The 14,697-nt window shown below is 40.2% G+C and overlaps 2 protein-coding genes and 1 long non-coding RNA gene across 8 annotated transcripts in view; all 3 read left to right on the top strand.

Moving 5' to 3' along the window:
• Window positions 1-1,921: 1,921 nt before the first annotated feature.
• On the top strand, window positions 1,922-10,812 carry LOC111263236 (uncharacterized). 4 transcript variants are annotated; one of them, XM_086969508.1, is made up of 6 exons: window positions 3,500-3,584; window positions 4,082-4,374; window positions 4,704-4,821; window positions 7,297-7,451; window positions 7,670-7,802; window positions 8,459-10,812. In XM_086969508.1, the coding sequence occupies exons 5-6, from the start codon at window positions 7,697-7,699 to the stop codon at window positions 9,763-9,765; spliced, it is 1,413 nt and encodes a 470-aa protein (XP_086825634.1). In that variant the 5' UTR covers window positions 3,500-3,584; window positions 4,082-4,374; window positions 4,704-4,821; window positions 7,297-7,451; window positions 7,670-7,696; the 3' UTR covers window positions 9,766-10,812. The 4 variants fall into 4 exon arrangements, with proteins under 4 accessions (XP_022693898.1, XP_086825634.1, XP_022693899.1 ...); XM_022838163.2 differs by lacking the exons at window positions 4,082-4,374; window positions 7,297-7,451 and adding an exon at window positions 1,922-2,474 and having other exon boundaries at window positions 3,469-3,584; XM_022838164.2 differs by lacking the exon at window positions 7,297-7,451.
• A 3,249-nt stretch (window positions 10,813-14,061) lies between these two features.
• The window catches only part of LOC111263234 (uncharacterized), a 19,078-nt gene continuing 18,442 nt past the window's right edge, over window positions 14,062-14,697 (top strand). The window contains exon 1 of one of the 3 annotated variants that reach the window (XM_022838158.2): window positions 14,062-14,344. In XM_022838158.2, the coding sequence (XP_022693893.1) occupies window positions 14,317-14,344 (28 nt within the window). In that variant the 5' untranslated portion in view covers window positions 14,062-14,316. Of the gene's footprint in view, window positions 14,345-14,490; window positions 14,569-14,697 lie in introns of those variants that run through there. The other 2 variants (XM_022838162.2, XM_022838161.2) reach the window with 2 other exon arrangements.
• The window catches only part of LOC147753094 (uncharacterized), a 7,802-nt gene continuing 7,586 nt past the window's right edge, over window positions 14,482-14,697 (top strand). Inside the window, exon 1 of the long non-coding RNA XR_015312212.1 lies at window positions 14,482-14,555. This is a non-coding gene — a long non-coding RNA (uncharacterized LOC147753094). The remainder of the gene's footprint in view (window positions 14,556-14,697) is intronic.

The raw sequence follows: 14,697 nt of genomic DNA, 5'->3' as shown, positions 1-14,697 counted from the left end.
TAATCATTGTGTGCAATATATGCATTATGTGCGCGATAATATATATATAACCGTTATTCAGTAATGTTCAGTGTCACCATAGAAGTATTTAGTTAATTTGATTCAAAAATTATTAACAGGTTACAGAAACGAGCCTTTGCGAAACTACAGCGACTTTTAAAGAGGCTTTCGTGAAAAAAGTGCAACGTGATTACCGCTGACATAAATATTGAAATAGCTTACTCTTTAATAGTTTTATATTATTTAATGTAAGTAGAGAACAAGACATTCGATGTCCTTTAATTCGCAGTTTTGCCCGTACACTAACCCATTAGATAGACCCAGTGTGGGGCAACCCACTTGGCCGTAGAACTATCTAAAGTATTCGCTTGATAACTCTTCGTTGGTCGTAAGCATTCGCGTTTCGTTTTTTCAAAGGGGGTCAAAGATAAGAAGAGGTGCCCGCTCAAGTGATAGCGCTCTCCGACCAAACATGCGATCAATACATACAGTACCCATAGAAATGGACTATGTTAACCTAAAAATATTGAGGCTATCATCGCTCTGGTTACGTCATGGAGCAAGAAAATGGCGTGACGCAGTCAACCGTAGACCAAAAACTACAAGAAACAGGTTTTAATCTTCATGAATATATATGTATGCTAGCTATGCGTGATTTGGGGTTGTTAGACAAATTAAATCTTTGCGATAGTTAATCAATGTGCCTGCCTTAGAATGAATTGAATGGCTTTCACCGACTAAAAATAATAACGCACTTTTATTATGTCTTTTTTTTTTTCTAATAAAAGGTATTACGAGTGTCGAATAGGATGCATTATGGAGCACAGAACAGCGGCGTGAGTTTATTTCCGTGGACATAAGTGAAACATATATAAGGCTATTTAGTCAAATATGTTTAAAAGCATAAGCTCTTTATCGAAGCGGAGTGCACTGACTTACTTCTCGAGTACCGAAACGCATATGAGTTAGAGACTAGAATATATTTCTCCACCTAATTTAAGATTAACTTTGTAAATCGCTTATAAGTAGTCCACCCTTGGCAATACGGCATTCTATTGAAAAGTGAAAGTAACTTTATCTAACTTTGGGTTAGCAACAGCAAACTTTAGACTCCACTTTACAGTCCATGTGATTAAACGTTCGTTCCTTAAAAAGATCTTTCCAATTAGCTAATTGAACCATGTTTCAATATCGTGTTGTGATGTTTCATCCAATAAAATATTAAACGCATAGATTGTGTTTTTATCTTAGCTAAATGAAAACTCAGTGGTTTGCAGTCGCTATCGCATGCTTTAAATTCAGCACTTTGGCATAGTGGGTGACCCTAATACGATTAATGTATCATTTTTAGGCATTGTACCAGTGATAGCTTTTGCTGTTCTTGGTGCAGGCGAGTCGCTCTCCGGCCTATTACTGAACACTGATTAAAATCAGGAAGAAAAAAAAACGAAGTGCACAATATAGCTTTAAATATAGTACCAAAATGCTATGATAAAAAAGATACGTGTGCAGTAATCATTCACTATTCCTTTTGTTAGCATTTACTCATAAACATAGTTTGAAAAAAGTATCAGACATAGCACGGCATTTTTGAACGCTCATCCTTTCTTTAAAGTAAGTGTATTGTTCGGCGGAATTTTCAGGTAAACAACACCCGAAACGCAGCGTAAATTTTTAAGGCTTAATAATAATGAAGAAAAAAACTTTGAAACGTTAAAAAATCCACGCCAAGAAATGCTAGTTCACACCAAGTTCATAATGGGCTTACATACTAACCAACATTATGTTAATCTAGAGGTTTCATTCTACATGCAGAATTAGATCACTTTCGTCACTCTGCAATATTAGCATATGTGTTTACTAGATTTGTTGCAATTATCTAAAAATAATTTCTACAAGCTTATGGCTTCACTTTCATACTACGTTTTAGACGCATCCGATATGCACGCCGACGCTTCATATCAACATCCCTACGTAGACTAGCTCATTATTGACGGTTGATTCATAGGCTTACCTAGCTAGCTATGCATGGTGGCTAAATGCAGCTAGTTACACATGGCAAAGATTAGATGTCTGCCTTTGTTAGGTTCCCCAAAGTGGCAACGTACGATTAAGGTGCACGACAATGCACGTCAACTTAGTTTCTATAAGATCATTGCCAACTCAGCAAGCGGAGCTTAGCAAACGGGGCGACGGCAAGCGCACATGCTGAAGTGTCGGGGATTCGCTTGTGAAGGTTTCAAGGGCCAAGTGCTCATCCCCGAGCTCGATCATGCTCGACAAATAAGTTTTGAAAATATTTAAAATAAGACGATTGTGTTTGCAATTGTATTCAGACTTGTTCTCTAACGTATACTGTCCCTTAAACAACGGCGCGTATTGTGCCTCGCGCGCGTAAACTACTCCAACTAACATCCGTTAAGCACGAGAAAAATCGTTGTGTGCGAAGTCGTCCTGGAAAAGTCCACAAATTGGTGTGTATTAATGTACTTGAGCACTGGTGTTTCTATTCGAGTACCCCATTAATTGGGTTACTATATATGTTGAAAATATGCGTAAGGAACTGTGGACGCCCTGACAATGTAGCGTTTTCTTTACGCGTATGCCTAACACAATCTAATCTTATGCGTGCAATGAATCTGAATGATGACACGTGCTCGTGTCCCTGTTATAAGTTTCAGATACCTTCAATAATCTCCCCTATGTTGTGACTCAACGAAAGAAAGCTTGAGATCGCACCTTATTGAAAACAGAATTGTTGTTTACTATCGCGTTCACGTTATTTACCGTACAGAAATCCATCGATTGGCCTTGATATTCGGCCATAGAGAGGTGCGTCACTCTGTGGTGAACGGTGGGCTGAGGAACAACAACGAGAACGAGCTATAAGCTCCACCCACCAGTTGAATCAAAAGAGTCAATAATTTTATTAAACAGACGACCAATTGCATAGTTCCTACGTATCACATATTCGCACATTTCGTATCGTTCTGCATACATTATTCTGACCCTATTTAAGGAAAACAAATGGGTCATAAAGTTGTACTGTCAACGTTCAACACTTGTGCTTGGCTAGTATCATTTAGAATTTTATGACGATTGGCAAAGATGCATGAAACGTTTGCTACTTATACGGATCTCTTTTCAGCGGTCGGTACCAGCGATCGACTCGACTTGAACTTACATGTGTAAAAGCTCGTTGCAACCTATTTATCTTGAGTTTTTTGATTCAGCCTAAGTTAGAAAGATAGAGTTGTTAAGCGCGGTATCTTGAACGCGACCATGACATGGTCACGTGTATTTATCTTTCTACATGCCTGACACAGCTATAATGTTTTGGAAAATGTTGCGGATAACACGTAATGGCTTGTACTAAGGCAAAAGAACTAAAACGGTATTCATGCTTTATGTATTTTTATGTCATCGACTTTAATGTTATGATTACTATCGTCGTTACCGTTCCTTTAGGGAGAGATGTCGCTGAAACCTCGCTTGTTCACCAAAGACGCGCGGAGAGCTTCGCAAAATCTTGCGGCGAATCTGCACTTCGCTGTCAGCAAAGTTTGTCGGAGCGGTCCTGTCAGGTAAATTTAGGCAGGATATTTTTTGCAAAACAAAAACAATCTTCAGCTGTAACATAGGAGAAATAGGGTTGAAGCAAGGCGAACTGCTACGGTGACCGATATGATTCGCCTTCCTCATATTGATGGTAACAACCAGTTTAAAAAATAGACTAGTAATATTCTGATCCTTCATCAATCGAATGTTACCTAACAAACGCCAACGTCTAATTTGTCAATTTTTAGTTCACAATATAATTGATTGGACTCGCCACCGCCCGATCTATATGATATCTATGTACTTTTAATCTAACATTACTGTTTAATTATGAGCGCGACTCTCGAAAGGCGGTGTGGAGCGCTCGCGTCCATTGCTTCAATTGTCAGTAACAGAAAGAAAAAATGGAACCAATAGACAGCAGTTGTTAGGCTAGCAATAGCAAGAATATGCCACGATCTCTTTTCGCCTCTGTTTCTATTCATACGATTCTCGCTGTTCAACGCCGCTTTGCCTGAACCAGTGGGCGAGCAGCGCCTTTGCAGACAAACAGACTCCTCTCACAAATTGTATCGCTGGGAGCTGGAAAGTAAGAGGCGGACTTGGATGGCGGACCGTCAATATTCCAATGCCGAGCCACTCGTAACGATTCGATAGTGGGCAACTCAAGTTGCATGGAAGCTAATTACCATCACAATGTGTACATAGAGAAATATCGAAAAACACTAAGTTTAAACGTTCCTTCTGACAGTTCCCCGTGCGAGCTCCTTTCCTTCCATCGTCAGTGCACTTTTGGTGAATTTAGCCATGAATTTGGTTAGTAAGCAACTTTTACTCTAGCAGTTACTTCGTTAGTTAGAGCTAAACACGCCCGTACATGTTACGGTAGGGCAGACAGGAAGAGTGCGAAGTCGATGAGTTAGAAGAGCAATGACAGATGGACGTGTATCCAACGAGAGAAATATAGAGGTCAGACAGAGAACGATACAGTATATTTGTAACGGTGAAAGTGAATAAGATACGTTGCGAGCCGTTTGCGAAAAAGTCAAGCGTGTTTTCAATTAGGAACAGGTTTTTTTTTTGTAGTGAACAATTAGTTACCATTGCGGCAGTGATTAACCACTATACACGTTCTTGCATTTCAGGCTGACTGCACTGAAGGTCGACTATGACCGGTTTTTCAAGGATAAAATTGCCACAAAAAGTGCAGAAGCTATTGCGGCAGCTCTGAAAGCCATCGAAAAGCACGTCATCGTTGTTAAAGTGAGTACCGTATAGTTAGATACCAGCCTCGTAAAGGGTGTGAAAAAAAAATGGCTGAAGACATTGAGAAGTTACCGTGCCTGCTAGCGGCTATTATATCCTCAAATAACCCGCAAATCAAAAAAATTGAGAACCTATAGCCATTCATATTTCTCTAGAAATGCACGCAGAAAGCGCCCAGTAGAAATTTGCCCTCGATTAAACGAAATCGTAACTATGTTGAATTTTAGTTAGCAAATACATTGTGAACATTGCGAATAATGTAATCACGAAACGGTAATAGATAGAGCGAGCCGTAGTAGATAACTGGTATTACAAATGAAAACTTTGCAGCACGACTATGGGCGTGTCAGCGGCAATTATCGTAATCTAGTAGCGATGTTATATTGACCTCTTTTGGCCTTTTTTTTTTTTTTGATACTTCTATACTCTATGTTCAGGCCAACATACAGCGTTAGTTGGTAAATACATCCAACGGAACACTCAGCTTGCTCCAGCGTTACTGGCTCTATCCTTACTCTAGAGGTCCTCTCATTGAACCCCAAAGCCTGTAGCGATGCAACGTTCAGATACTCAACAAAAATCGATACTTAACACTGACTGATATTATCTAAGTAGTCAAGCAACTGTTGCAGCTATTGATAAGAGGTGTTCGCAAGTTGCTCCCACAGGTTGACAACGGCTTGATGGTGTGAAAGTTACACTTAATTACCGAGAAGTGGCGATCTGTTCTACTTATTTATTCTAAAGTACAATAATAATTTATAGCTGACCAGAGTTGGAAATCTTCATGTAGAATTCGTTCACGTCGCACTACAAACCATTCTCCTTCTGTATTACGTGACAGCATATTTCGAAATTATGATGAAGGGCACGACAGTTCACGATTGGCATGGTGTATAGTAGTTTGAAATAGTGCCGCACTGTCTGTTCGTATTCGATCATTAGCTATATAATTATTGTAAGGATTTAAAACGTACGTGTTCAATGCAGTTTCTCCAAAGATTGGTAGGAGTCGTGGCTTTATTAGCCATTAGGTAAATGTGCAACGTCACTATTGCGGTCGGCCAGTGTTGACATGTCATATCAGCTGTTGACCCGCAACATAACGTAATCAAAGCTCTCGAATCGGGTCGATTATTTAGCTTTGTTCCGCATCACTTGAATATTGTAACTGGCTGCTCGATAGCTTACCATTAACTCACTCTCTCTCTCGAAGCATAAACTACGCCCCTTGACGCATACACGTTTCTTCACGTGAGAATCTATCAACACGGTAAACATTCGAACGGTTCAGTACTATAGCAGATACTTGACGATGATTTGGGTCTTTGTGTGATTCGATCAGGAACGAATACATTGGTAAGTTCTCCAAAACGTTACCTTTGGCTTGACAGCGGTTTTCAAATCACTCTCACAGCATATAATATTACTTATGAGAGCTGTACGGAATTATATATGTAAAATAGTGCAATACATTTTTATTTCGGTATAATATTCACTACGTGGTTGATACCTGTTGTTTCGACGTAAACGACAAAAGCATCACCACGTGTCAATTTTTCACGTCTTCACTCTTCACGTCCAGCGATAAAAAGGCCGTGACATCTAATGAAACAGAACAGCGCGTATCAAGCACTCGCCTTCAAAATCTAGCTTGCCTATTGATTGTTTTTCAAAATTTCACTTTATTTGATTATTACTGCAATAGCTAGCTGGATATAGCTGGGTGCAGTGTTTCGAGATTAAGCTACTGTATTATAATTGGCATTCTGCCCTACTTGTTATCTAAGAGCGCCAAAAAACTATGTTCTGTGGTGCCATGTTACTGCTGCCTTTATGAAGTCACGTGGAGTGGTGCATCTACAGTGGCGTTCGAGCTCACGTAGCCAAATACGAAAAACGTATTATGTTTGAACTATGATTTGTATCGGCTGCCATTAGAGATTCTGTAGTGCTACGGGGCATTATGTTGCGTCTGCCCTTAGCAGTAACAGTCAGCGACTCATTATGTATTGTATTGGTCGATTTTACTGACAGAAATATTCACTAACAACAATGAAGCACGTAAGAGAACAAAAGCGGACATCTGAGCACACATTGAAACGCGTCCCAGTAGAGAAAGAATCGCATGGCTTAGATGAGCACACGCGCTCACATTCATAGACGCGTTGAAAGGCAGCGGAATACAACACAGCGGACCCGATGCGGCTGCTAATAGCTTGATAATTATAGAATGATAAGGTAGAAACGCCGCACCGAGTTTTACTTGTGCCCATTATACAGGAAATATTAAACGAGTCATTTAGTTATCGAACATGGTCACTCTGCATAGGTTTGTAACCTGACAGAAGGTTCAGGTCCAATTATACAGTGAATGATTAACGTTTTAAGATGGACTGCATTCACCATAAGCCTCCAAAATAGGACGATAAGCAGACTTTTAGCATGCTAATGTGATGTAACTTCCAGCAGAACGCCATCATCGTAATGGCTACTTGGGAAAAAAACCGGTATCATTCATAGCCAAACCTCATGGATTGATTGCTATCAGCTACAGTATTCAGCGAAGGAGGAATGTATCTTTGAAGGCTGAATTTCGATGAAGCTTTGGCGAAAACCTGCAATAGGTGCGAAGTCAATATCTGTAGTCTGTGACCGTCTATTTGACATGAACGCTTATCATTAACATAAGCAACAATTCAGGCATTAAAGGAATATCTAAATAAGCAAGCTTCATGACATATGCACAGCCTAAAACTGAGCTATCACACGGACTTTGGCTTTATGCGCAAATAATATCAATTCTGACTAATTTACCAAGCAATGTCGTGAATTATCTTTGCAGGTATACACGCAGGACGGCAATCGAGAGATGACCGAGTCGTTATTGGGATTACGTTCAGCCTCGTACGCAGCTGATATGTGCAACGAGGACAGCCCACAGGTCTCGAAGCAAAGGCTTCTGCAGGTCATCCGTGGTACGTCGCTTATTCAGTCTGACTCAGATTTTCAATAAATATTAGGTTATAACCATTTGAAGCTTATGCGGTATAAAGCATTGTTACGTACAAATACAGACTCTGTTACGAACGATGAATCATAGATGTTCGTTTGGATTGTCACTCTTACACAAGTCACACCGTCAATGGTCAAAAGTCAATCAATACCATCAGTATATTCATTATAGTCAACCAATTTTTGGCTAACTTTGGGGCTCTTTTTTTAAGGTCTTGACGGATATTAATTTAATCGAAACATGTGCGACGACATAATGAATCTACACACTTTCATTTTAATTGACACTCTCGTTTTAACCAAATATCTCAACGTATATATTTTTTTAATACGTTATAACGTGGACATGCGGTAATTACGTACGGAGCAGCACATCCGCCAAAAAGAGTTCATAATTAGAACGTTTACGAGATACTTTGCGAAATGCATAGTTCCCACATGTCTACTTCGTAATGAAGTCAACATTTCAGTATTCGAGCGAACAACTATAGCTAAATTAGAAATTATCTGCTATTGTCGGGACACCATATACATAAACTAAAGAATGATTTACTAACTCAATCAGACTTACGACACTGCACCTAATGTGTGTATAAAAACGTGCACCTTTGTTTTTCAGACCAAGCGTCCAACGGCATTTATATACGAGATTTAGAGCAGCGTTATACTGCTACTTACGGCACTCGTCCATCATACCTACCCTATAAAAGTATCAAAGAATTGTTGCATAGAACTGCCGAAGTGGAGCTCGCCTCTTCCGGGAAAAACCTCCGTGTGCGTATTCGTCAGCAGACAACCACTACGGTCAGTGGTATCCCAGCCCCAACGCCAACCTCTCAAAAAAAGCAAATGTTGTCGCGCATCCCGACGTCTTTAAATAGGAGCTCGTTGTCGACAGCTTCGTCTTTTTCGGGCTCACCGACATCCCAGAAGCTGCGCAGAAGCCGTGACATCATGTCCATGAGCATGTTCCGGCCAAGCGCAAGAAGTTTCCGCGAAGAACTGCCGTGCGGTATGACCCGTAGCGTGTTTGTTCCGTCTTCGTCCAGCACGTCGTCATCGTCAGAAAATTCGTCTGCTCGCTCTAGTGATTCGGGTTCGCCCAGTGGCTCTATTGATATCAGTATGTCCATGATGGTACCGGAAAGGTCGAGCATTGCAACTTGTTCAGAGAAGGTTTATAGCCAGAGTAAACGAGACATAAGTACGGATACCAAAAATATAATGGTTGCCATACTTACCGAACTTCCACCGGAAGGCATAACGTTGAAGAATCTCATTGACGAGTTCGTGATGATAAGCGGCCAGGCTATGCCGCTAGATGCCACCGTTGTCGATTTTCTGAAGCAGGAGTTTAGCGATATAGTGAAAATTGCCGATGATCCAGAAGGACTCCGGGTGTACAAAACCAATTCTCCGTTGTTTCCCAGACGGACCCTTGCCGACGTCTATACAAGAATCGCTCTTCACTCGAACCGAAGGCCCTCCGATCGCGTTCTCAAAGTACTTAAAGATATCTACAAGAAACGCGAGCCTGAGCCAGAAGAGTCGCCCCATGTGGCCTCGACTGTGCCTATCATGCCAGCAAAGCCTATCGAACCTCCCGCGGACGAAGCGAAGAAAACCATATTAATAACATCAGATTCAGACGGGCTCGGTGAGGGTGTTCAGGCCTCAGATGAAAAGCGTACTCCGCAAGCACGTCCTTATCAACCTTCAACGACGAAAAGTGTGCGCCCCATAAGCGACGTTCTCGCTGATCTGAAACGACAAGTATCACTTAGTCCTATAGAATACCCGGGGGATTTCGAGAAGATTGTTGAAGGGACAGCAGCTGACAATCAGGACCTTTTGATGGAGGCTATGTCATCGTTAAATCTATGCCTAAAGCCGTTAGGTGGTCGTATGGTTCTCACGACTAACTAAGAAAAAGCGAAATAAACAAAAGATACACTTGCTCAATTACATTTGTTAGGAATGGGGCTCTTTGTATGAATTGCTACATTAATGTAGGCCCAATTATATTTCAATATATTCGACACTCCTGGGAGCGTAGCATTATAAAATGAATGAGCGATGTAGAAAGGCATCTACGTCTAAACCATCAGCCATTTTAATGAATGTTTTACTTTTTCTATCTGAACCGACGTGCAGATACCAACCACATCTAACTTGTTCTGATGTGATTTCATTTGACGCTATACATGGTTTATATAAATAAGCCTACTAATCAAAAATGGCAATTACGTACCACACGTAAATATACCGGAACTTTCTAACTATCTTCAAATCAATAAACATACGATACCTTATGACATAGAACGAGCGATCTGTCTGTGCAACCTTTATACGGATGTTGTTAATAGTTATCCCGTAGCGGTAACGTTCTAAGATGGCAGGCAAGTCGTTGCCGTCGGTTTCAAATTGTCTATCAATGTTGTTTTTCGTCTAAATCAATAGATCAGACAGCCTATTTCTTTTTCTCCTAGCTCTGTATAGATTGAATATGAATGTCTTTTTTTTTTTTTCTGAGTTCATCAATATCTTTACACCTAACTGATATGTACACAAAGGGTGCAAATGATTTGGCACCAATGTCTAAGTTGTAAAGATTTAAAATGCTGTTCTTACTCGTTATTTTTGCGTTTTGAACGAAATATTTAAATTTGTGCTTGCAATGATGCTTCTGCTGTTCGTGTACGAAATCTGTGTTTTGAATGCAACCTGAGGGGTTAACGTACAGGTTCTTAAGCCCTCTACGACTTCTATTTGCTCGTGGGCATTCGAGTTACTCGAAATGAATTCACTTACAATACAATAGCACCAACCACGAAAATAAGTGAAAAACGTCCTAATTCTGCTAGGCATATTTACGTTACTGTATTTTGCTTGCAAAATTGGCATTCCTAGCCCTCCTCATGGCGGAACACAAAGAATAGAGAATAAATGCCTCGATTTGGAGGACAATCTAAACACTGCTTTCATTCTTAAGTAGCTTGTATAATAAACAAAAAAAGATCCGGTACTGTCGCACACGGGTTAGGTTATCTGCGGATAGCAAAATAAACCGATGCGATTGTCCTGCTGTCGCATATATGGCTGTAATCAAATTGGAAGCGGCTCACGGAGAGTTAAAGCTTAGAACTTATTTTTATCGCTGTCAATCCTCCATCTTTGAATCCGTCTCTCAAACAGCTACGTTGTAACGTGTGAATCCTAATATCATCCAAAGAACACTGAAGTGCTGCTATATATGACGTTAACCTTCACCGCTGTGTAGTCACATTTATGACGGGGGTGCATACTTACAACAAACTATTGTGCTTAGCTATTATTATTATACCAATTCGTACGAGTTCAGTTATCGAAAATACGATCGGTTTAAAGTAAGTCGTATATGTATGAAACACTATAAATGATGAGCTATTTTTTAATCAACACAAATTGCGCAAACGTTGTCTTCTTCTACGGCTGGGTTTGTTTGGGCTGTTTATCCTAATCCTTCACATGCTATAGAACAGTTCTGCTGTAAAGAATCGGCTTAAGGCTATTAGGCGATAATTACAAACATAGAGGTTTTTTTTCTCAGGAAGCAAAATCACTAAAGAATATTTGCACTCCCAAATAAGCCCTTATCCCCTGTCCCTATCTTACGACAGAAAACGGAATCAATTTTTTAACTCGGAAGTACCTAACCCATTATTGAATTTTGCCTCTGGAAAACTTCTTTTTGCCAAGTATGTACCCATGATGAGATACAACCGCAAAATGTGATTCTAAAATTTTTATGCATATCAGAAAATGTCACAAATTATAGTGCAGAGTAAATTCCCCTTCGAATTAGACGGGATACGATGTTCATCCTATCCCGTTCAACGTAGTCTTGATTTCGCTTTTTTCTTGTTTTTTTTTTTTTAACAAAATATGTATACGAAGCTTCTTTAGTCCGTGATTAGTGGAATATTATTGTCAAACTTTTAATGCAACAATACCAAATTCGCGTAGTTATTGAAATATCAGCTCGGTCATAATAAGCAGTAATTTTCCATAGCTTTGTGAGTCCATTAGCATTGATCTTCGTCGCGCTGCTCTTTACATACAACAGCTCTATAGAGTCAGTATATTGCCAAAAACATATAAATACTATACAACTTTTTTTCTTACAAATAAAAAAAAAGTTATGAATTAATAAAAGGATGAATACACGGGCGCTATATATGCATAAATACATGCATATCTGTCTGCTCTATCAACACAATTTCCACAAACGTATGTAGTATAAATGAAAAATAAATTCAGGTAAATTAAATTACTGTTTATGGGAAGTACCTATTGATTATGGATCGCAACAAGTTCCAAAGATAAGCTTTACAGCCATTATTATATATTTTCTTTCCTACAGATCTAACTAATTGACTATTTAACTATTTAACGCGCATTGTTAAGTATTGCAAGTAAATTGCCAAACATGATACGTTCTTTGGCTGGTTATATTATTAGAATGGATTCCATAAATTCCGCAAGATTTTTGACTCGTATAGCCCAATTAAGTTATAAACCATAAACTCCAAACGCTGTTTTGAATCACGCTTAGTAACCATATAAACTTAAGGACCCTGATTCTCCGACGGTTGTATCCAGATAAATTGATAGCTTTATGCTTATATTTAACATTCCAAGCAGAACAATTACGTAGATTGTTATTATGTTGTGATTTTTTATAGCTAATTAAATCGATTTTTCATAATTTAATTGACACTTTGTTATCTTTCGTTTGACCCTTATTTACACTCTTCAGATAGACTATTACAATGAAAAAAGTTAACACTCTATTCATTAGTTGTAATCTAACTTCGAAAAATCAAAATCACAATGTCAATGTCTTGTTGACTACAGCCGTAAACATGTAACAAGATTTCCCAATTGATGATCGTACGCAGACTGAAATATCAACTGGACTAATCGTACACCCGGCTTCTAAATGAATTCTTTATTGTCGCAAACTTTACTTCAATCCAACTTTTTTTCACTTGTATAGTTCTACCTAGTTTGTTAATCCAGCCATGAAATCAACAACTGCTTTCCCTTCACGACTCAGAGCGAAATTAACTCTCTGTTCGAGCTACTATAAATTCCGTTTCCGAATTTAACCGTTCTCTCTGATTAGTTTCTATGCCAAACTAGCAGATTTGTCGACCATGTGTGCTATGGATTGACAGGTGGCGCAAGTTCGCTAGACTGCTCTGCGACTGTCTGCAGTCATGACCGATTAAATCATTTTGAACGTGACGGCAATACAATCGTGCCAAAAATCTACATCTGGGCTGGTTTTTACTTTACTTACATTCATTCATTATCTGTTATCCTCTATTAGCGAGACTGCTTCGCCCCTATCGTCTCTAACTACAACGCCAGAAATGTTTCCTTTGCAACATGTTACCGCTGCGGCAAATCCTGCAGGCGATCTCTAGTTTAGCCTAACAGTATACCCTCTGCACCTTCTACGTTGTTCAGCTCCTCCATCAGTAGGGTATGTACCTCTCTATGATGATACTCAGTTTTAGTGCGTCAAGCAATCTCTCTACTGTGGAGAGAAAATGAGATAACACCGGACATATATATATATAGAGGCGGCGAGGACGCGAGACTGAGCGCGCACCTCCCAGCGTTCGTATCCAAACAGACTTCAGAGCCACACGTTGTAAGGCGCTCTAATCAGGATTCGGCTAAGAAATTTGTTTCAGCTTCCCGTTCTCTTCCAGTTTTTTCACTCACAGTCTCTATTTACCTGTCTGTTGTTTTGTTCCCTTAGAATGGCATAGGCAAAGCGGTGACTTAACTTTTGCGCGTCAGTTGAGTTCTATTCTGGAGCGATCTGTAACACACATTTTGCCCGTTTATTAAATATTTTTCACAAATTCGTTATGCTTTTGTAGTGCTCGTCAACAACATGACCAAAGAGAAAATAAAAAAATTACTACTACGAAGAGTTTAATGATCGCGGTGAGCGTGGGCCGTGTTCTAGAGCTTGTCCACTGCCTTCATAGGAAGTCATTGTCCTTCAATCCGTCTCAATCAGTTGATGTGATCGCTCGATATAGGAAACGGTAGATAGTCTAGTATTTTCTTCGCAAAGCAGCCCTCTCTATCGCGTGCTAATGGTGCCTATCACTGTTACTTCAATGCCATCATGAAGCACGACCCGTGCTATTCTACCTTTATCTCTGTGCGGTTAGCTAACACTTCTCGTACGAAGTCCGATTACGAATTGAGCCGCCATCTGTCACATTTGAATTTGGCGCCACCCACCCTTTCCCGGCTGCCCTCGCAGCTCACCGATCGGCTGCGACTTAACCGCAGCAACTCCAGTGATGGTGCGTGTTCGACGAGGACGAAAACGAAGTCTACGTCAAGCAAGACGAAATTCAATGCGTTTCATGCCTGCTGGTTGCCATCTATGCAAGTGAGGGCAACGCGATGGCCGATTCGAGAGGCAGCAACAACTGTGAGTAGACTGGTACCTCCATCAATTGTGTGAATCCTCCTGATTGAGCTGGAGTGGGATGCCTCGGTGAATGTGTGCGATGTGAATTGGTCCAGCGAGCGAGCAAGCCCGTCTCATCCTGCCTACTCAGGCCGACCTGAGCCGGGCCCAAAAAACCGATCGTTATTATCTTCTTATTCCGACACCTTACAACTGCTCCTACCTCATCGAAGTGGGTTGTGTGTGTATGTGATTTTCTGTGCTCTTACTATCAACGATGATAGTATCACTGCCGTTATTACGATAAAGTAATTATGGCCGTTTTTGCACACACGCGTATATATATGTGTATATGTACACAGTCCTATAACAAT

This window comes from Varroa jacobsoni, unplaced genomic scaffold, assembly GCF_002532875.2.
Source record: "Varroa jacobsoni isolate VJ856 unplaced genomic scaffold, vjacob_1.0 scaffold_749, whole genome shotgun sequence".
Classification (NCBI taxonomy): Eukaryota; Metazoa; Arthropoda; class Arachnida; order Mesostigmata; family Varroidae; genus Varroa; species Varroa jacobsoni.
The sequence above is the reverse complement of the archived record's forward strand: the minus strand, read 5'-3'. Positions and strand labels throughout refer to the sequence as shown.

Coding starts and splice junctions, on each gene's coding strand:
- LOC111263236 (XM_022838163.2), top strand. CDS start 3,475: ATGTCGCTGAAACCTCGCTTGTTCACCAAAGACGCGCGGAGAGCTTCG. Junction 4,822..7,669: donor AGCACGTCATCGTTGTTAAA/GTGAGTACCGTA, acceptor TTATCTTTGCAG/GTATACACGCAGGACGGCAA. Junction 7,803..8,458: donor GCTTCTGCAGGTCATCCGTG/GTACGTCGCTTA, acceptor TTTGTTTTTCAG/ACCAAGCGTCCAACGGCATT.